General features: G+C 37.6%; 1 protein-coding gene across 1 annotated transcript in view; it reads right to left on the bottom strand.

Moving 5' to 3' along the window:
- Positions 1 to 14,557: 14,557 nt before the first annotated feature.
- LOC149067884 (proline-, glutamic acid- and leucine-rich protein 1-like) overlaps positions 14,558 to 23,313 on the bottom strand; it is a 63,167-nt gene continuing 54,411 nt past the window's right edge. The window contains exons 16-17 of the mRNA XM_089252298.1: positions 20,750 to 21,715; positions 14,558 to 14,850 (exon numbers count right to left, since the gene is read on the bottom strand). Of these exons, the coding sequence (XP_089108424.1) occupies positions 14,764 to 14,850; positions 20,750 to 21,715 (1,053 nt within the window). The 3' untranslated portion in view covers positions 14,558 to 14,763. The remainder of the gene's footprint in view (positions 14,851 to 20,749; positions 21,716 to 23,313) is intronic.

Raw genomic sequence — 23,313 nt, 5'->3', positions numbered from 1 at the left:
TTGGCTCTGTAGAAATGGTTGTATTCCTTAGCGCACATTGTGGACAAAGGTTAATCCAACCCGAGGTGACTATTTCTCTTGGGAGCTGCCACAGCTCTAGTGATGACAGTAATGGCATTAGCGAGCCATCCAAAAATGAGCAATCCTAAACATGCACAACTCAAATTTCGTAAACAAAACATACGGATGACGATTTCTGAGTGTTGCAAAAAAAATTCCAATAAAGGAAAAAAACCGCGGATACAGGGTCGACTGTATATCTATCTAAACGCCTGATTTTTTGTGTTTACAATAATTCCAAATGATTCTTATTTAGTGCCATTGAGTAAAAAAATGCCTCCAAAAAAACGAAAAGGAATAGGATTTATCCAAAAAACAAAAAAAAAAATCAAATTATCCAGGAAATCGGAGTCGCTGCAAAATCGAGCATCATGACTTTGTGAGAACCAAAGAAGAGTTGAAGTGCTGAGGGCCGCCGAAACCATCCACCAACGTCAATCTCGACGACAAGAAAACAAAAGAAGAACTGCAGCAGCAAGAACAGTGGAAACAACGAACAGACGCAGAATTCGAATGGAAGAACCACTGTAGCTAGAGGAGAAGAAATGACGGATCAACGAGTCAGCCGACTTGAACAGAATAGGACAAGAATCGTAGTAGCCAGAGAAGAGGAAACAACGGATCATCGAGTGAGCCGGCTGGAGCAGGATCGGACAAGAACCGCAGCAGCTACAGATCAATGAGTCGGCCGACTTGAGCAGAATAAGAAAAGAACTGCATCAGTTAGAGTAGAAGAAACAGCTCAGCAGTGTCGAGATCGATCAGAAAGAGACCGCAATTTTCATGGCCGATTAAAAGAAATAGCATCTGAAATTGGCAACGCTCCGTCATAATCCAAACTGCAACTATCAGTACCATCCTAAAGTAGTAATTGGAAAAATAAATCAGAAATGTAATTATTTGTCAAGCTATAAATTCAAAACTGAATCACCTCGATTGTGTTGTTCAAATGGAAAAGTGAAAATATTGCCATTAAATGAACCTCCGGAACCATTCCTTTCTTATGTGTCGGGCACAACACCAGAATCAAAACATTTCTTGCAAAATATAAGAAAATACAATTCATACTTTCAAATGACATCTTTTGGCACAACAGCAACTGTAAAAGAAACGGGTTTCATGCCAACTTTCAAAATTCAAGGTCAAATTTATCACAAAGCTGGATCTCTTCTTTCCAAAACCAAAGAAAGCCAAAAATTCCTGCAAGTGTATTTTATGTGCAATGAAGAAATCGAAGCCGACCAACGCTGCGACAATATTTCAGAAATGAGAAAACATATAGTATTAAATTTGCAGACTTCTTCATAATAATTTAGTCTAAAAAATATTTTGTCTAAAACGGCACTGGAAAAAATGCCTTCTGATGATCGTTATACGAGCGGATAAGAAACCTACAGATGAACAAGAGCGACGCTTTAATTCTCCCACCATTAATGAGGTGGCAATAATCGTGGTTGGGAATGAATTCGATAGCCGGGACATAGTCATTCACAAACGAAATGATGTTCCCCAACGAATTTCGAAAACGCATCGCTCATATGATGCCCTTCAACATCCATTGCTGTTTTGGCAAGGGGAAGATGGATATCACTTCATTCTTAAGCAAACTGATCCCAACACAGGGTCATCAACCAATAAAACAGTATCTGCCAATGATTTCTATGCATATAGAATAATGATGAGAGATTAATGTTCAAACCACATTTTAAAATGTCGCCAACTTTTCCATCAATTTGTCGTTGATATGTATGCAAAAATTGAGAGCGAGTGCCTTCTTTTCATAAGGTTGAGCCAAAAGAAGCTACGAGTGGATGACTACATTCGCTTGAGAGATGCCGTAGCTAGCGATGGAAATGTATCGGACATCGACCAAACATTTCATTTCATTCCGTGCACCGCCCAGGCTCTATCGACCATTGTCAATTTTAGCCATTGCCCGGATGAGGGGGCTGGGCGATGTATCATCGACCAAACAGTCATTTTACCGGCTACGTTTTACCGGAAGTCCACGGCATATGCACGAGTATGCTCAAGATGATACGTCTTACGTTCGATCGCATGGCCGTCCAGATCTATTCATCACTTTCACGTGTAATCCTGTTTGGCCCGAGGTTAAAGAAGAACTTATGGTCGGTCAATTGCCAAGCGATAGACATGATTTGACCGCGAGAGTTTTTAAACAAAAATTGACAAAGTTCATTGACGTAATAACCAAGAGTTATGTTATGGGAAAAGTCGCTGTTGGGTGTATTCAGTCGAATGGCAAAAAAAGAGGACTTCCACATGCTCGTATAATAATATGGCTCAAAGATAAGATTCGTCCAACTCAGATCGGCAGTGTCATATAAGCGGAACTTCTAGATCCAAAAAAAAGATCCTCTGTTGTTTGAAGTCATTACGAAGAATATGATTCATGGTCCATGCTTAATCCCAATTCGCCATGCATAAGGATGGGAAGTGATCGAAAAAATATCCCCGACAACGAGGCATGAAACTGAAACAGGAAATGATAGCTATCCTCTGTACAAAAGGCGAAAACCTGGAGACGGTGGACACACAGCAAATATCAAATTACAAGTGAACAACAGTTGTAGTGAGATTGAAGTGGACAACAAATGGGTCGTACTATATACTCCACTGCTCTCGAAGATGTTTCATGCTCATATGAATGTCGAATACTGCAACTCTGTGAAATCAATCAAATACATTTGTAAATATGTCAACACGGGCAGTGACATGGCCGTTTCCGAGTTAACTGACGGCAGTAAGCCAAATGACGCGATCACCAAGATATCAAATGGGAAGGTATATAAGGAGTAATGAAACAATTTGGAGGATTCTAAATTTTTCAATTCATGATCGTTATCCCCCAGTTCTTCATCTCAGCGTTCACCTAGAAAATGGACAATGAATCTATTTCACTGCTGAAAACGCACGAGAGAAAGCTGCCCAACCCCCAAACACAACATTGACAGCCTTTTTTTTGTGTCAACAAGATCTATTTGCAAAAGCGTTGCTGTACTCAGAAGTTCCCAAATATTGCACATGGGACACGTCGAGAAAAATGTTCAGCAAGAGGAAAAAGGCTATCCTGGTACTGGAAAGCCTGGATACGATATTCGAGCAACGGGCACATTAGGACGAGTTCACCCAACACACAGTTCACCCAACTCACAGTTCACCCAACTCACAGTTCACCAAAACTATGCAGTGCTACTATCTGAGATTATTGCTCCATACCATCTGAGGTCCGACTTCTTTCACGCATCTGAAAACTTTTGAAAGAGAAGTGTGTTAAACATTCAAAGAAGCATATCAGAAGCACGGTTTGCTCGAAGACGACCAGCATTGGAAGATGACATTATCTGAAGCGTCACTCATGTCCTTTCCCGCTCAATTGCTAAGACTTTTTGCAATCATACTGACAACTTGCAACCCATCTAACCTCAAAGATCAGTGGAAAAACACAAAACTAATCTGAGCGAAGATATTCTCATGCAAGCACGAAAAGCGTGCCCAGGCTTGGATTTGAACTTCGCATCGGACATTTTCGTTAAAAGCTTGAAAATGTATGTTTAGCCATGAATGGCAAAACTCTCATTCAGCTTGATCTCGATGCACCATCGCAAAACATGTCTGATACTCTCGTTAGAGATAGACTGAGAGAAACGAGCTACAATAAAAACCAATTTCGTATGAAACGTATGTTTCTGTCAACAAGCCCGTTATGAATGAAGAACAACGAGATGCATACAGTACCATTTTTCATTCTGTTACTGATGGGAACGGACTTTTTTTTTCTGGATGCACCAGGAGGTACAGGACAAACATTCCTCATCAACTTGCTTTTGGCCAAGATACGTAAAGATGGTGGTATTTCTGTCGCCGTGGCTTCCTCTGGAATTACTTCAACGTTACTGGTTGGAGGACGAGCTGCACACTGAGCTCTCAAATTACCTTTGAATGTGACATGGTCGGAAAACACCTTCTATAACATCTGCAAGTATACTGGTCAAGCCAAAGTACTTCAGGCATGCAAGGTCATTTTTTGAGATGAGTGCACAATGGCCCACAAGAAGTCTCTTGAAGCGCTGCAAGATATCAGAGGAAACTCGAGTATAATGGGAGGTACTGTAGTTTTTCTTGCAGGAGATTTTCGTCAAACTCTCCCTGTCATCCCACGTTCAACACCAGTGGACCAACTGAACGCATGTCTCAAAGCATCCCATCTTTGATAGATGAAGATAAATATGAGAGTTTATTCATAGAGAAATCCGTCGATGCAAAAAATCTCGCATGAATTACTGCGTCTTGGCAATGACAATTTTCCGACGGATCCGACCACCATGCTATTTTCTTTCCCCCTGATTTTTGTCAGCTGTTACCGTCGCTCCAGGAAGATGTCAACAAATTTTTTTCCCAACATCCGTGAAAATTTTAAAAACACCGAATGGCTATCCGAGCGAGCAATTTTGTCACCAAAAAACGAAAATGTTAATGCAATAAACATGATAATACAAAGCAAGCTTCTCGATCTCGAAGTTGTTTACAAATCGTTTGACACAGTCGTTGAAAATGATCAAGCCACCTACTACCCAACAGAATCCCTCAATTGCTTAGAACCACCGGGATTGCCACCTCAAAGACTGGTTTTAAAAGTCGGAGCTCCAGTCATGCTTCTAAGAAATATGGATCCTCCAAAACTGTGTAATGGAACCAGACTAAGCATCAAGAAACTTAGAAGCGACAATATTGACTGGTAGTGGTAAAGGTGAAGATGTGTTCATTCCACGGATTCCTATGATACCAACTGACTTGCCTTTTGATTTCAAGAGATTGCAATTTCCCATAAGACTTGCCTTTGTCATTAGCATCAATAAAGCTCAAGGACAATCTCTCAATGTTGGAGGCATCAATCTGGAAAATCCATGCTTCTCCCACGGCCAGCTTTACGTCGCATGCTCCAGGGTGGGAGCACCTGAAAACTTATTTGTATTTGTTCCGGAAGGAAAGACTGAAAACATTGTTTATCATAAAGCATTAGAATGATAGTCTTTAAATTCGCAATATGCTTAAATTTTAGTAATTATGCAAGTTCGAAACATGTTTTTTACCGCATTTTTGTAATTATACAAATTTGCATTTCTTTTACCATTTTGGCAATTGTTCAAGTTCGAAACACGTTCCCTTATTTATTTTTATAATTATGCAAGTTCCAAAATGTTTTTTCTTTCATTTTTGTCGTTATACAAGTCGTAGCATGTTTTCTCTCATTTTTTATATTATTCAATTTCGCAACATGTTTTCTTTCCCATTTTTGTATCTGGGCAACGCTGGGTATTTTTTATAGCTGGTTTCGTAATAAAAAACCAACCTTATACATCGAGTTAAACATCATAAGTGCTGTTTTGAGTAGGGTGACACATACGTCCCGTATTTCTCGGGACAGTCCTGGTTTTTTCGACTGTCCCGGGTTTTCACGTATTTTCAACGAAGCCAACTTGACTATTTATTCTCCAAATCAACGATTAAAATTATCTTTCTAACTCAGAAATTGCATTAGAATAATTACGACTGCAAACAAGAATATTCATCTCAAATATAACTGTTGTTTTTTTTTTTAATTCACTGAAATTTGAGGTGACGCTTGTTTTCCGCGATTGGCGATTTATCTTATTTTAGCATGAGTTGGCGACTTTGCTTACTTTTGGCATCATTTTTGGCGATGTCCTGTATTTTCCCTCAAGGAAATATGGTCAGCCTAGTTTTGAGGATCAAGTTATCTGGCATTATTAAGAGCGATCAAATAATGCTGGACCAGAAAGTAGAAAATCTGCTTTTAAAAGTGGGAAGTATGGAGACTGGAACCCTGTCAGCTCCCCTTTAGGGGCGGCACACGAGGCTTCGCACACGGGCGGTAGGTAAGCTCGAGCCGCCCCTGCGTGTACATTGAACTAAAAGAAAAACGAATTTTAAAATCTCTTCTTTTTTTTCTCGAAAATTATAAATAATTATATGCATTCTAATTTTTCAATGACAAAGGAAGAAGGAAAGAAAACGATAAAATAACTGGCTACGTCCCGTATTTTCCCATATTTCCAAACCTGATTTCGGTCAGGCTTCTCTCGAGTTGTCTGTCAGCCGAGAACTAGAACATTATAGATTGTAATTTACAATTAATGATATAATAATTTTATTGAACGCTCAAAATTGATGGAAAAATTAAAACGAAAATGAAAAAACAAAAACGATCAAAGATTTAGGAATGGCATAAATTATAAATTTTTTTAATTTCCAATTTATAAATACCCCGCTCTGAATCCTGTATTTTGCTGCTCCGAATTGGACTTCGTCACTTCCCACCTCTGTGTATGTGAAATAAGCGACTTCAAACCTTCGCGGCTTTCCGCTATGGCGGTTTGCTGTGTGGTGATGTGTCGGGTTGCTATAACGAACCTCATTCTCAGGTGATCTGCGATCGTTGCTTTTTTTGTCACCCTCGCTCGGCATGTGAGAGGACGTGGGTTCCCGCAACGGCGGTTGAACTTTCTCCCCTGGTAATAAGGCGGGGAGGGGTTTCTCATCATTTTTTTTTATCTTCCAGGGAGTTTTTGTTTGTTTTTTACTGCTGTAGAAAATAAATTCCATCTCGCTTCTTTCCCAGTGCCGTCTTAAAGCATGGGCCCACCCGGACACGGCCCGGGGACCTGCTCTTCCCCCCGAGTACGCCAGTGCCGCGAGATAGCCTATATTAGGAATTATGTTGAAGAAAGTGACTTGGCTGTAATTCCCGAATGGTGAGCCATCTTGGGTTGCCGTTGCTATTTGTTCGAATCCAAGCACAGAACGTCAGAACCAAGTTCTTTATCTACCGAGCCTCTATTTCCCACCCAGCTCCACTAGTTGGAAATTGCTGTATGGTGATATATGACCGGAGTTGGTGTGCGGTAAAGTAGACAAGTGACGGGGCTGATATTATGAAACGGTGTGTACGATATAGAAGTATACAAATGCAGCGATATGGTCGAAAATCAGATGAAAGGGAAGTCGCAACAAGTAATGAAGAGGGCCACAGAAGAGCTGTTAAGAAATAATTGTTCACGTGAAATATGTTGGGAAAAAATGCTTGGCTAACAATTTGAAGAATTCTCCACCGGCTGAATTCAACACCCGTCCTGTGATTTCCAGTCTGCAAATTTCTACTATTCAGGTTCCATTTTATAGGCATCTCTGACGGGTCAAGACAGGAAAACGGGGTCGCTTCCACGTTTGTCGTGTACAGACAGGGTGTCAAGGAGCTGGATTGAAGCATTCGTCTGAATAATCAAAATTCCATTTTTCAGGCGGCCCAATTCTCATCAAACCGGCCTGAAACGTCCATTTTTTTCTGACACCCTCTAGTTCGCACGCCATCTCTAATAACCGTCTGAGCCGCAACGAGTTTGTTCGTTTCATCAAAGGAATTCTTTTCGAGAATCCGAGGATTCATCTAGCTTGGGTGAGGGGAAGGCCCATCAAGGCATAGAGGGGAATGAGGAGGCGGAAATCCATTTCACCACTCTAGCTTGTCTCTACCTCTTCCTGCCTCACAAGCAAAACGACAACTTAAACTCCTATCGCTCCGTAGGTGGCAGTTGATATGCGATGGAACTACAACTTCCACGAACGTTCATCGAATCGTCCCATCAATAGAGTTTAGTCTTGAAGTGTGGCCCTGTTTACAGAACACGGGCCTTTCCCGACATATCTTAAGAGATTTAAGCTTCCAACAATGATTTCTGCGCCGGCGGAGCTTGGGCATTACGTAAATGTGTTCTCACCACATCTTTCCATTACCTTTTCTTGGGCGACTGGAACCTGGGGCAGTATTTATAGAAAGCTAGAATGATCCGTTTATCTATAAATATGCAGAAGATCTACAACCTCATTCACTTTCTGGAAGCGAATTCTCATCTTGCCCATGGCTTTATCTCGGACCCTCCGTCTGATTCCGAGGGAGAGGAACGAGTTTTCTATGAGCCACCTTCGACCAGAGCTCGACGGAGACTTCTCCAGAACAGCAACACTCGGTAATCTCCGACCAATTGGACTGGGATGTGTACGTCTTCCCCCAGACAAGTACAATATGTATCAACCAGCAGTCGACATAAGTTTGATTGTCATTTACTGAAATGTGTGAGACGCTCACGTGTAATGTGAAATTGGTGTGGAAAATTCTGCTTTCCCCCCCCCCGCTCTACCATTGGACTTGGATGTGTATCACTTACCCCCGCAAATCTGGACTGAATTAGTAAATTTTTTGCGTGTTTTGTTCTGAACACAGGGATGCGTTTCATTTATCTTTCGCTCATCTTTTCGTTAATTCATGTATCCCTCTCAATTGTTACATCTTGCATTCTTAATCATCGTGTTGTGTAATTCTTTATCTAAATAATCAATTTATATGCAAACATTGTTTTCAAGACAACGGTCTTGATCATGTTCTATACGTCCCATCACTTGTAAGCATCTTCACGCTCGCGTCTTTGTAACTGCTTTCTGGGGTCGGAGAGTTGCGATCATCTCATAACCTGGTTCCAGTTGAATCGTCCCATCTCCGCTATTTTTTGTCAGAGGCTGATCTAACATTTTTCCCCGCTCCCACTCACTTCCCACCAGTTCCTTCTTCTCTTGCTTTCTGGAGATATCGCGTCGAAAAAATCCTGGTCCTAAAGCTATCCGCTTTCTCACATACAAACCAGATCCAATTCCCTTTCCGAGGCAGACGAAGCACCCGATAATTCCGATTCTTCCATCCTTCTTATGATACTCAAATGGCTATTCTCAATAAAAAAAACTGACCTTCACTCACAAAAACAGGACTCTTTCGTATCCAATAAACGGTTTATCTCAACGATTAAGTGTGGTTGAAGAGAAATTTTTCCCATCGAACGACCCCCAAAAACAGGATTCCGACCTTTCATTGGACTTCTCTGAATTACAATCTTCCTTGGTCGAAATTGATCTCGAGGACCGCTCCCGTCATGCCAACTAAATTTTTCGTGGCATCCCAGAGGATCCTTCGGACTTGAAAAACCCCTCGACGCTTAAAATAATCAAATACCGCTCCGATCTTTTGAAAATCATTTCTCCTTCCGATACTGACTGTTGCCACAGGCTTATCTAAAAGAGACGTCAGATCTAGATTCTCGATAATTAAATTTATTAAATTCAAAGTCAAAACTGAAATTCTTAAAAAGCGCCTTCAAATTAAAAAATATTGGCATTTCCATCTCAGTGGATTTCTCGCCGGAGACCCGCAGACTGCGGGGACATCTGGGAGGGCTTCCCAAAAATTCTGCGATACTGGTTTGGAAGTTATTCATAACTATTGGAACTATTTCATAACTTTGCCCTTAACACTAAATACATTTGGGATCCCAACATTAATGATATTTTCCCGATTTCCCCTATCTCATCTTCCTCCACCACCCCTTTAGGCCTCGTCCCACGAACTTCGCCACTTCAAATTCCCTTGTAGCACCTCAAAAGAACCCCTTCAAAATCGGAACTATTAATACAAGAAGCATTACTAATAAAATTAATTCTTTCGAATCCATATTGTTAGTTCATAATCCCAATTTTCTTGCTGTCACTAAAACCTGGTTACATAGCATAGCTGCCAACTTTTGAAAATGAAAATTCGGGAGATTTTCGCGCAAACTCGTATTTTATGCTAAAACCACTCCCTATAGGGATTTTTCCAAATAAAATAGGGATTTTCCAAACATAAAAGTTAAAGCGTAGGGAATAAAATCCCTACTCAAAAACTGAAGTCAAATTAAAATAGGGATTTTACACACATGGAAGTTAAACCCTTGGGAATAAAATTCCTACGCAAAAAACAAGTGAAATTGGAGGACGAAACTTCAATGATGTAAAAATAAATATTGTGTTCAATCAGAAACGCTGTGACCAAACATTCTGCGCGAATGACCCCAAAATCATCGGAAGATGAAGGAAAACACCGTCAATTTTTGAAGAACACTGACTTTTTGTGACGCTTGCTTGATGGTTTTTTTTCACTTCACGACTGATGATGGCAGTCTTTCCATGACCGATGTTTATGTCCGTAACACAACTTGTACAAAAAGGAAAAGTCGGCCCTCTTCTGGAACGTTTGATGAAAGGAAATTCATCGGAATAAGTATCTTTAAAATTGATTAAATATGTTTTTGCTTATCATTATTCATGCTTTGTTATATCGCACGTACGTAACTTCAACAAAAGAAATTTTGACCATATGCGCGTCACTATAATCTTCAATTATTATCCAGGACTATTGGCTGCTAAGCCATTTCCCTGCACGATAAGACAAACAACTTTCTTGTTACCATCAGAGGGTTTGTAAAACTTCCTTAAAAAGGGAATTTCCCCATTACAACGTGTGACGTCATTTCGAAAGGGGAAAAAAGGAGGCTTCATGCCCCACAAGAAATTCCTTAGGGATTGTTTTCATAAGCGGGGGATTTTTATTAATGAAGTAGGGAATTTTTAGGGACAATTAGGGATTTTTGTGATTTTCGTAAAAATTCGGGAGATTTAAGAACTTTTCGGGAGATCGAGCGATGAAGATAAAATTCGGGAGACTTGGCAGCTATGACATAGTAATATCAACAATTCCGAATTCTTACCACCTAACTACCTTGCGTTTTGTAAAGATAGAAACTCCCGTGGAGGGAGCGTTGCCCTCTTCTTGAAATTCCTTTGGACACCACCAATCTTGAAATCGTTGGTGCCAAGTGGTGTTGCCCGAGCTGTACTCTCTCCTTCCCCCCCCCCCCCATTGCAATATTCTCTCTTTATTTACCCCCCCCCCCCCCGCTCCAGATCTTCAGTTTCGTCGAATTAGAATAAATTTTATAATTCACACATCTTAATCATAGCCGGAATTGACTGGCATAAAATGGAGTCCGTTCTGGGTTACCACTATATTAATAACAGAGAGAGTTCTTTTCTTGAAGTTTAATCTCGTTCAAACTATTCTAGAACCAACAAGAATCTCAAAACACTCTAGCTCTACATTAGATCTAATTGCTATTTCTAACAAAATCCTGGTTTCCGATTTCTAGGTTTTTGATGGCACACATTTTCGACCACAAAATATTCCTCTTGTAAATTTTCCCCTCCATCACACTCTACCTTCCTTTAAACACACTGCAAAACTCAATTTTAACAAGTCCGATTTTCTTCTTATGCGAAATATCCCTCGAACCCATTTCGTTTCATCATCTCCATTAAATGATGTTCATATTCTCTGAAATAAATTCAAAGTAGTTATCGAAAAATGCAAAGCCTCGTTCCCATCAAAAATACCTCTTCTAAATGTCTCTAACCCCTGGATCAATCATATTTATACATTTAAAAAGGAAAATTTACAGAAAAATGTCTCCTAACTCAAATTCCATAACTCCCTTTCTCTCAGAAATAAGACGTCTTCACGCGTAACCTTAAAGATCTCATCGCTCAACGATAAACAACCTAACTTTCTACCTCAATACCTTGAAACTAACACCCCAAAATTTTGGAATTTTCTTCACCCTAAATCAGCTGGCCCTTCTTCCCTTAAAATTGATAACATTGACCTGACTTCTCACCTTGATATCGCCACAGAATTTAATCGCGCTTTTCCTTCTGTTTTTCTCCTCACCCCACTCCCTCTCAGTACTTCTTTTCAGATTCATATAATTCAATTCTTGTCCTTTCTTCTTCACTAAAAGCCTCCTGAAATCTTCAAAAAAAAATTGAAACCCCCACTCCACTGGCCCCGATGGGATTCCAAGTCATATTCTGAAATTTTGTGTAGATGAAATTTCTAATTAAATTTTTAATTATCTTCCATGTCTCATTAAACTCATCTAACTTGGCCTCTGACTGGAAAATTAATAAGGTTATCCCAATTCATATACATAAATCAGGTTCTCTTTCAAATCCCCTGAATTTCAGACCAGTCGCTATCACTTCTACATGCTAGAGAAACTGCGAGACACCCAGCTGCAAATTTTTTGAGCACATAGTTGCCAAGGAAATCCACTTACACCTTGATTCAATAAACTTTTTCTCAAATCAACATGGCTTTCGATCATCTTTATCAGTAACTACCCAATTAGCTCTTTTCATACACGATTTATCACGCAGTATCGACAAAAAAGTCCAAACTGATATAATTTTCTTGGATTTCTCTAAAGCTTTTAACAGGGAGCCCCACAATGAACTTCCACTTAAACTCCAAAACCTTGGCTATGTGTTCAACTGCTTAAATGGGTGGAAGCCTTTCTTACCAACCGCAGTCAGTTTGTTTCCTTCAAGGGCCAGAACGCCCATTTCCCCAAGTCTGGCACGCCCCAGGGTTCAGTCCTCTTGCCATTATTATTTTTGGCTTCTTAATTACATCAACTGCCATAGACTCTTTGCAGATAACTGTGTTAGCTACCAAACAATGCACAGCGAATCCGACCAAGCATCTCTCCAAAATAACCTCAACATTGTATCGGAATGATGCTCGTCCTGGCAATTACCCCTTAATTCTTCAAAAACAGTTATGAAAATTACTCGCAAAAGACTTCCCTTCGATTTTTCATACACTATCAATAACTCTATAATCACAGAAGTTTCTAATTATAAATATCTGGGTGTAATTATTTCTGCTGACCTCCATTGGAATCTCCATGTTGATTAAGTCTTTTTCAAAAGTGTCTCCAAAAACTTTTTTTTTTCTTCGTAGAAACCTTAAAAACTCCACCAGTCACATAAGACATCTCTACTTTCAAACTTATATCCTTCCTGTACTCTCATATGCCTGTGAAATCTGGGACCCTCATACTCTCTCCAATACAGACAAACTAGAATCTATTCAAAATAAACCTGCCTGTTTCATTTCAAACTGTTGGTCATCCTCCGTCTCAAGTGCTCCAATTCATTATTCAATCGCTTTCCACCCATAGACATATCTATCTATTAACTTTCCTTTTCAAAGTCCTTTGTTGGCATTTTCATATCGACACTTCAAATTTTTTAACTCCAGCTTCATACTTTTCCAATAGAATTAACCATTCCCATAAATTGAAACCCATCTCTGCATCCACTGATTGTTTTAAATTTAGTTTCTGTTCTCCAACAATAACCCATCGGAACAACCTCACACCAAGCATTTTTGATTGTACAACAGTTCCCGATTTCCTTTGTAACATCAGCCGTCTCTTCTGTCAAGCTTTACCACCGCATTCCCTCATATAGGCCTTGGCCAAGCAATATTAAATACATAAATAAATTATGGACTCCTTGGATCAATAAAAATGAGATATGATCCAACAAGCCTACACTATCAAGCACCCCATCCAACGCATCACCACGAATCTGTACCTACCCCGAATTGTTTTTTCCCACTCAAAAACCTGTTTTTAGCCCATAGTGCAAAGTGGTTTTGATAGAAAACAGGTTTTTGCAGGGCAGAGTAGAGCGGCATGTTTGGACCAGTGTTACAGGTTGTCTTCCGCACACAGACAAAACAGATCGGCTCTGAGTTTGTCTTCTCTCAAACTCTGACATGCACATGTGAATTCATTGTTATGGTAAAGATTGATGCAATTTTTAAAAAATAGCAAAAATAAATAGAACACTGCAAGAAACTCAAAGACCCCTTTTTAAACCAATTTCTGTATTGAGCATAACTCCTGTAGCTCTGTAGTTTATTGTGGGCCCCGTAGAAACTATGGACAATCCGTAGCAGTCGGCAACTCTGTATTAATGATAATTATGACTATAAATACCCATCTGACACATTAAACATTTATTTTCATATAAATATATTTTAATCTACTACGACTCGCAGTAGCACCCTGTTTCCCACACGTCAAAACCTTTAATTCTGCAATAATTGGAAATTTTTTAGTTTTTTGAGACACATCCCATATTTACGATATACAATAGTCTCAATAATTTGGGGTGAACGGGGACAGAGACCACTTCGAATTACTCAAAATTAGAATTATCCAAAAGTAACAGAAAACTTTTTAAATGTGGGGGGGGGGAAGAAAAAGATACTACTCGGTTTATTTTGTGCTTAATTCATTACGCAATGGTCTTCGACTCTGTTTAAGACCTATAGATTCCGCACGAAAGTGGCCGACAAGGGTTCCAGACCTGCCCCCCCCCCAATATGAATTTTATTTGTTTATACACTATACATATTTACTATAGAGGTACCTATGGAAAATTCTGTCCTGGAGATCCCAATCTGGGGATCAAAAGCTCCCTCCCCTCTAAATGGAATTAATCATGTTCATGGGGAAAAAGACAGAAAATTAAACAAAACTCGCTCTTCGCAAAAGACTGGTTTTGAAAAGAAATTTCAAGAAATTCCAGCACCTCTGATTATCCACAACCTCAAATTATTGAGACTATTGTAAACAAGTTCATTTATCAGAAAATTCTGGAAAAATAAACTTCTAAATCTTTTCGTCGAAAAGTTTAAAATGTTTATGTTCCTTCAGAATATTACAAAGAAAAAAAGGTATTTTTTTCCCGGCATCTTTGTCAGCCGCCATGAAATGAATATGAATTTTTTTTTCTTTTTTTTTTTTTACTAAATGGGACTTTATACAGCGATTTCTCTTGTTTTTTAAATCTCTCTCCTACGATGATTCTCCTCATTCGGCAGCTGAATTAGGTCTGCTGGGAAGCATCCGGCGAGCAGTCTATAAAATCTGCCAACATCTCGGTAGCATTCATATCTTCCATGGAAACTACTTCCTGCGGGAAAAAGAAAAATAATTTCATCAATGGTCAGCCAATATGACAAATTTCTGCTCTTTGAAATTATCGGAATGTGCCTAGCATAGTTGGCTGTAATTTTGAGGTGTAATTGTGAGTTGGTATCCACTTTGAGAAAATTTCGTCACTGTGAGCAGAACACCAAATATACTTTTAGCTACAAATACAGAGGTTTAAAAAAAAAAGCAACGTGCACAGCGAGGTGATGGAAATAAGTAAAGTAAAAATGTCCATAACAAAAAAAAAAAAAAAGCAATACGTATGTAAGAAGAGGCAGTGTGATGACAACACAGCCAATTAATCATTAGAAATAAATAATGTAAATAGTCTGGTGATTAGGTCTGTGGTTAATGATTGTTTAAATAATGCTAATAAAATCAATTTAATACACAGTGATTTTACCTAGTCGTAGGCCAGCTGTTGGCCACCCCTGGACTATAGGCCCCAAGATGTGATGATATTCTCATATGGCTAAAGAAATGTTACTGTGATTTAGAGCATGATTTAGTTGCTATTCCAGGTACGTGGATGGAATATTCTACATACGTTTCGATATCTTCTTCCGGTCATTAGTGTTATTGCAGGTGTGTGGACAGATTACCCGGCATAGGTATGGAAATTCTCGTTTTGGGTCAACTGGTGTGTCTAGCAATCAGACTTATTCTGATCGTTCCAGTTTTGACACTTTTGTTGGTTAAGAAATAAAATATTCTTGGACTTACATGATTTTTGCCTGGATAAAATATCTCTTGTGAAGTTCCTTTTAAGCATATGCCAAATGTTTCAATTTAGTTCAAAAATGTATTTTGTTTAAATTAAAATAGCCATACTCTCTTGGGCAAGATTTCTATATTTATTGTTTATGTACCATTATTTAAAATTAAGTTCAATGCAGTGATATATTTTATTTCTGTGTTCAGATGGCAAAATTCCATCTTTCTCTTTCAGTTTATGAGGAACAATCATTATACTTCACACACAGTTAGAAACATTTATAGCAGCAAGGGGTGCAAACGCCCCACATCCATTTTGGAGCAGAAATTTCGAAAATGGAGCAGAACTAAAAACTAACTATATCTGCAATATAAGGAGTGATTTTTCTGTGAAATGCCAAAAGTTTTGCCAAAAAAGGGTTGGAACAAATAATTCTAAATAAATTTCTTCACAAATTAAAGTCCATTTAAATTTTTTCTGAAGTGCAAATCCGGATTTTCTTGATATGAAATTGTCACGATCAGCAACTGCGGACGATAACCACACGACCAAAGTGGCTAGATGACAAAACTATGGATATTTTCGATGGAGTTTATAGATCCCGTTTTTTTCCAATGATCTCCGAAAAATGTTGATGATTTAAATGAGTAAACCAATCCCCTTTTCGATTCTTCGCAAAAGCAATCTTGTGAAAAATAAAGCAAATTTACGCTGTAGATATGCTGTCACAGAAACGAACTCCATGTTAGGTTCAAAACACCCGCACATTTCAGCATGTACCAATTGGTTAGAAATTCTGTAAAGGAATGTGTACGAGGTGCATGTACAGTTCAGTAGTAGTTCATGAGGAAACAAAGAGGGCAAAATTGTGATAAGTCAAAACGTCACAGCATCTCACGTTGGCAAAATATTATTTACAAATTTGTCATAGCAAAATTTTAAGAAAGTGACTTACAGCATTTTGCCATCTGAGCACAGATTTAGAGAAATGTTTTCAACCGTTTAAATAGTGCAAGATTGTTTCAGGATATTTTTCTATTTAACTGAAATTTCCAAGCAAAAGTTATGTTATAATCAGATCAAATTTTGAATTTCTTGGTGACAGAAAACCTTTGTCTTGTTCAAATTGGCTGCTGGTTTGAGAATTGTCTTTATTGTACCAGGATTGGTGCTCAATCCCAGATATATGGGTAGGGTCCAATTTGTCAGAAAATGTGCTTACGACAGGATGAAACATGTTGGCAAGTAGAATCAGGGACATGATTGAGAGTGTCTAATATCCTGGCACAAAATCCGTCCCCACAAAATCTTTGAAACACTTTCTGCTCATGGCTTCTATTCCGTTCACTCAATCTTAACTATAGTCTCAGTCCATTAAACTGTCACACCACTTTTTTTCACTATGTTCAACTGCTTATGTTTACCCCTGGTGGCTACACATGCTCATCACACAAGATGGCACTTCTCAATGCATTTCCAGATACTTGTGTTTGAACACCTAGCCAATTCCAGTGTTGAAATATCAGACAATGCATCCAAACCTTTTAAACCTGGTACCAGGGTAGGTGTGTGTGTGTGTGTGTGTAAAAAAAAAAAATCAGGGTTTTTTGTTTAAATAGCATTAACATTAAAAACATAAAAATTTCCGAAAAATCATTTAAACTTCAAATAATTAATTGAAGTAAAATGTTTATTAATGCAATTAACACTATTCCCATATTAATTAATCAAGAAACATTTCTCACATTTTAATAAAAACCAACTTTTGCAATTTAATTATTTTTTTGCTGAACTCAATGAATTACTGTGTATGAAAATTGTTAATGTTACTATAAACCATATAATGTAAAGGGGTGTTTTCTCCAGAGTTACTTTCAGTACATTTAATTAGGAAGCTATTTTACAAAAACTGTGATGAAAATTAAGTGAATATAATGTATTTAATTAAACATAAATAATGCAGATTAATTAGCGATGATTAACGATATACAGGGTGATTATGCCTACAGTTGTGTTTTAAAACACAGAAGACAAGCCATTGTCAGAATGACTTGAAAATTTACATGAACATTCCTGAAGCAATGGAATTTTATATGGCAAAGGGGGGGGGGGGAAATACTTAAAAATGAAAAATTAATGACACTGTACTCATCCAACAATGGCCATTCAGGGCAAAATTATAACTTAGTTAGCATTGCACAATTTCATAATCCATGGAAACATCACAAAAATGAAGTAATTGAACAAATAACTACAACTTACTCCAGAAATGTTAAATATACTTTCCACCGTAAAATGGCAATGAGGTTAAAGTGCAAAAATGCTTGTTCAACAACAGATCAGACTATGCCATGGTTATGATGTGGATGTGCTTAGAGATGTGAGGTGAGAATATTCTCTGAGAACAAGAACATTCTAGAATATTCTCCAGGTCATGATGAGAGGTTTTAAAAGTGTAGTTATAAAGATTTTAGAAACCTTTAGATTAGAACCTTAAAAAATTATTTTAAAATTGGATAAATTTTCAGAATTTCAAAACAGTTTTGAACAATTTAAAGTTCAAAACAAAAGAAATTAAATCAAATTTGATTGATAAAGGAAGCTATTCTTATATAATCACCTTCATTCTAAGATACAGAACTTTGTTTTCTTCAATGCACATACACTTAAATTCGGTATCATTCACATTTCTTTAAAAGTTGTGCAATTCAGCCCTGTTGGTTTAATTTTCTTGCTTTCAAATTTTCATATTGTGGTCTACAAACTTTAATATTCTCATCTTCTTGACAGGGACAGAATATTCTTATAAGTTCTTGATGAGAATACTCTCCTATTATTTGTAATATAGTTACATATAATATCCTTGAGAATATTCTTTGGAAGGACTACTTTCATAAATTTCTTGGAAATATTCTTATAGAAAATAATAAGAATTATTCTGAAGTTGTTAATAATAGTCCTTCCAGAGAATATTCTCGAATATTTACATAATGTTATAAATATATATACAATATATTGTATATATTCTCATAAATATAGTTCTCATAAATATAGTTCTCATAAATATAGTTCTCATAAATATAGTTCTCATAATATAATATATACAATATTCTTGAGAATATTCTCTTAAATAACTACTATTATAAATTACTATAGAATATTCTTATCAAAAATAATTATTCTCAAGTTATTTATCAAGATTATTTATAATACATGTTATTTTTTACATATATTCTTGATAATACTCTCTAGAAAGATTTCAGTAACTGAAGAATATTCTCATCGATAAGAATATTCGAGAATATTCTCTGGAAGAACTATTATTTTAACAATTTCAGATTTCAGAATACAAATACAACGCCACAACAGGCAAATTGCCCAACGAGGTGGCTGACTTAAGAACATCATGGATCCCCGAGCCATTTTTTGGAGGCCCTACCTACTACTGCTACACCACACATGCACCCCCCCCCGCAGAACCCCCAACGAATCGGTACATGCGGGAATGTGCGTGTAGTGAAACCTGACGTGAAGTTTTTTTTTGTTTCTCTGAAAAAATTAAGAATATTTTCCGGTAATTTATGAAAGTAATCCTTCCAAAGAATATTCTCAAGGACATTATATGTGACTATATTATAAATAACAGGAGAATATTCTCATCAAGAACTTATAAGAATATTCTCAAATATTCTCCTCGATGAGAATATTCTCGAAAATTTTACATCTCTAGATGTGCTTACAATTCACCAATTTTTGCAATCCGACCTCTGTTCATAACATTAGTATATAATAAAAATAATATAACATGAGGTACTCTCGCCTCGCGCCCCCCCCCCCCCAGGCAGAAGTTGCAAGGGTCAAGGTCAGGTGAATTGACTGCCTGCCAGGTGTCATGCCATTATTTTATTGTCAAAATGGGTCTTCAGCAGCTGCTTTGCTGGTATTGTGATGTGCATCTTGATAAAAGTTGTGCTATACACACACTGATGTTGTTGAACTGTCAAAATGATGTGGTTGCACGAAATAGATTATACTGCTGGCCAAGTACAGCATCATCTACTTGCACTTTTTTTCTTTTGCCAAAGAAATTTCCATTGCTTCAGGAGTACCTATTGCAAATTTTCAAGTCATTCTGACCAGCTCTTATTTTACAAGTTTTGGAATCAAAAACTTTAATATTATAATTACTAATCAGTATACTGCTGATTATTTTTCATTAAGCTGTTACTACTGAACCTCGATTAACTGGGCTTAATGGTGAGAGTATAAAAAAAAACTATTGATCTTAAGACTGGGTGATATACGGTACTACAGAAATGTGCTACTTCTTATGAAAAAGAAAAAGAAAATGTCTGTGAGGTAATATAACTACTAGTACACTGGTCTTTGTCCTTTAGAGGCAGCTGTGACTTCACTGGATTAAAAGAATGTCCCTAGCATAATGATGTCACTACTGTTACCGCTTCTTCGTGAAGGATAAAAACAACTCTGCAAGATAATACACCACTACATCAAGATGTGTAATGCAATCTTTATTCATGAATTTGCTAAAAATAGAACATCAGAATGTAGCCAATAGTTAGAAAATGTGGCAAGAGTGAGAAAATTTGGCTTCTATATACAACTTTGAGCAACCAAGAAACTTGATATTAAAAAAAATTATATTCAGGTCACTTTTATGTACACCATTTTTATCTACACCTACGTTTTATCTTACACCATTTAAAGATGTACCATCAGAATATACCCCAAGAATACAAAATGTGGTAAAAATGAAACAATATGATATTTTTCAAGGGAAAAAATTATATTTAGGCCACTTCTGTGATTTTTTGAAAAAAAAACAGATTGGTTTTTTTTTTTAAAAACAACTTGGTTGAAACCATCGTGGTGTAAACCAAACAACCCTGCCTGATACGATGCTTACAGCTGTGCTATGCTAAACACAATGGTTTTGAGGTGTGGGCGTGGATCAGGCTTTAGATGTGCATTGTATAAGTAAAGTACACGCCATAATTTTGAATATCAATTCCAGTATAGTGAGAAAAAGATCCAAGACCAAGAGAGCTGATAATTCTTACACAATGATAAAAAATTACCAAACAAAACTTTCATACAGAAACACAAAATAAAAGCTTCTAAGTAACCAAATAAATTTTTTTACCTCTTTTGCTTCAGCGACGACACCCTCCACATCATTCTCTGTATTGCATGATGCACCATGGAACCTTTTTAACCTTTTAGGAGCTGGCACTTCAAACTCTTTATCATCTCTCTCCTCCGAGGAAGAGGAACAGCTATTCACACCGTTTTCATTTATGACGAGTGGCATCGAATCGTTATTCTCAGGAGACTCAGAGTGAGTAGTACTGTTGATGAGTTGTTCCCCTTCATCATCATCATCCTCCTCTTCCTCCCTGTCCACAGGATGGCGACTGTGGTGCAAAGTCTTTACAGCGATTTCCACATGTCTCGAATGGTTATGAGAGTCATTAGACATGGGTAAGGAATTGTGTCTCTCATCCTCGCCGTTCTCGCCATCATCGTAGTTCTCATCGTCTTCATCATCATCATCATCATCTCCTTCACCCTCTTCATCAGGTTCAGCTTCTTCCTCTTCATCTTCATCATCATCATCGTCGTCATCATCATCATCATCTTCTTCTTCTTCCTCCTCCTCATCTTCTTCTTCTTCGTACTGATGGCGAGACCTCTTCCGACGCCTCGCGTCTTGGTGGTGGTAACTGTTATAGGCAGTCTTGCATTCCTCTTCGTCGTCATCTTCTGCATTTTCGCAACCTTCCTCATCATCGTAACCATAGTCCAGTTCATCGTCCTGGCTCACATCACCACGATCCATGTTCTGATGCAAGGATCCCTGAATGCCAGATCCGTTGAAAATGGCCTTGTCATTTTCGAAACCTAAGACACTATTCGATTCCTCTCCACACTTTGATATTACAATTTTCGATCTGAACAAACTGAACTGTATATCCGTTGCTTTCTGTCTGATGGCTTGATCCACAGCGCTCACCACCTCATTTGAATCCGATATTGGAACAGTGACCACCTTCGACATCGAGAGGAACAACTCACACAGCTTAGATGACTCCATGCAGAGTGACGAGACCTACAGTATATCGCAAAAATATATATTATCAATGATATCAAAATTTAACTACTATATAAAAAAAATTTCACAGACAACATAGAAAAAGTCAATTTTCAATTGAAAAATTCCACCGCATGATTCACTCGGTGCCAAACAAGAAACACTGCTAGAATTCCAAAAAGGAAATTTCTTGACAATACCACAGAAAATAGTATAAACCAGCATAACCCCCAGTCCGTAAGAATTTCTTCAAGGTCCATGAAACATTTGGCCCAATTGTAGTAGTTGCATAATTCAGATTCAATAAATATCATCTCTTCATTGGTTTTTAATTCTGTTTTAGCCGTCAGCATGTCTACAAATGTTTTCAATTTTTCCTGGTCCGCAAGTGTAAAAGAACACTGCGCTAGAGGATTTTTCTGTATAAATATTCATAAATTGTCCTTGAATGTTTGTCCTTGAACTGACTTTGAATGTTTTCTCTCAACAAATATCATTCTACTGGTGCCACAGTGGTGGTCGGCTGAAGTTGGTTTTCTGTTGTTCTTAACTTCGAGGTGAGAGCCAATCTCCCGGTTAAAAAGTCTCACCACAGAGAGCAGCAGGCCAACAAATGGTACAAATATTCACTCATTGCACTTCACTTCTGAAATATAGATGGCAGCACTGAAAAATCAGACTCAACACTATATATGCACTCAGACTGTTAGGTACACACATAAACATTTCCTGCAAAACGCATTTGGTAGTAAATTGCCCATGGCGATAGACCATAGTCGTGCACGGTTTAAAAGAAAGAACAAATACCACAATTACATCAGCAATGAAGTTTGAAGTTTCAGCATTATATTGTTGATTCCCACCTCAATTAAAATGAATTGTACAAATTTTGTTGATAGGATTTAATAAAAAAATTAGGAAAAGTAGGACAAAAGGACATTTTACCAAAAAGTAGGATGAGCGGGAGCCTTTAAAATGTTATGTGGGAACATATAATTTTTGGTGATACTAACATATAAAAAAAAATACTAGCAGAACATAAAACTGTAAAAAAATTCTTTTGTAATTTTCAAGTGAACTTTCTATTTTAAATTCACAATTTTGAATTTAAAAATTATTTTAAATATAGGAAAATATCTGAACAAAATAAGGCCACAGAACACAATTTCACAAACACAGATTATGCATATATGAAAATAAAAGAATAAGACCAAAAATTTTTGTTAAATTTAAATTGTTGCGCTTATGAGGCTAGAAGCTAATATTTCACTGAATTAATTCAAGCTATATATACAATCCTCACATAATGGACAGCAGTCAGAAAAACCACTGGATGAAGAAGGCTTATCAAAAGACCATGTTCAATGACATTTTTTTTTTTACTTTAGTGCATAGCTGCCAACTTTTGAAAATGAAAATTCGGGAGATTTTCGCACAAATCCGTATTTTAACCTAAAACCACTCCCTAATAAATACAATAGGGACTTTTTCAAATAAAATAGGGATTTTTTCAAATAAAATAGGGATTTTCCAAACATAAAAGTTAAAGTGTAGGGAATAAAATCCCTACTCAAAAACTGAAGTTAAATTAAAATAGGGATTTTACACACATGGAA

The sequence above is a fragment of the Pholcus phalangioides genome, unplaced genomic scaffold (assembly GCF_987345545.1).
Source record: "Pholcus phalangioides strain wild (caught in Gottingen) unplaced genomic scaffold, Ppha-v1.0 ptg000028l_1, whole genome shotgun sequence".
Classification (NCBI taxonomy): domain Eukaryota; kingdom Metazoa; phylum Arthropoda; class Arachnida; order Araneae; family Pholcidae; genus Pholcus; species Pholcus phalangioides.
Note: the sequence above shows the minus strand (reverse complement) of the source record. Positions and strands in the feature narration are given on the sequence as shown.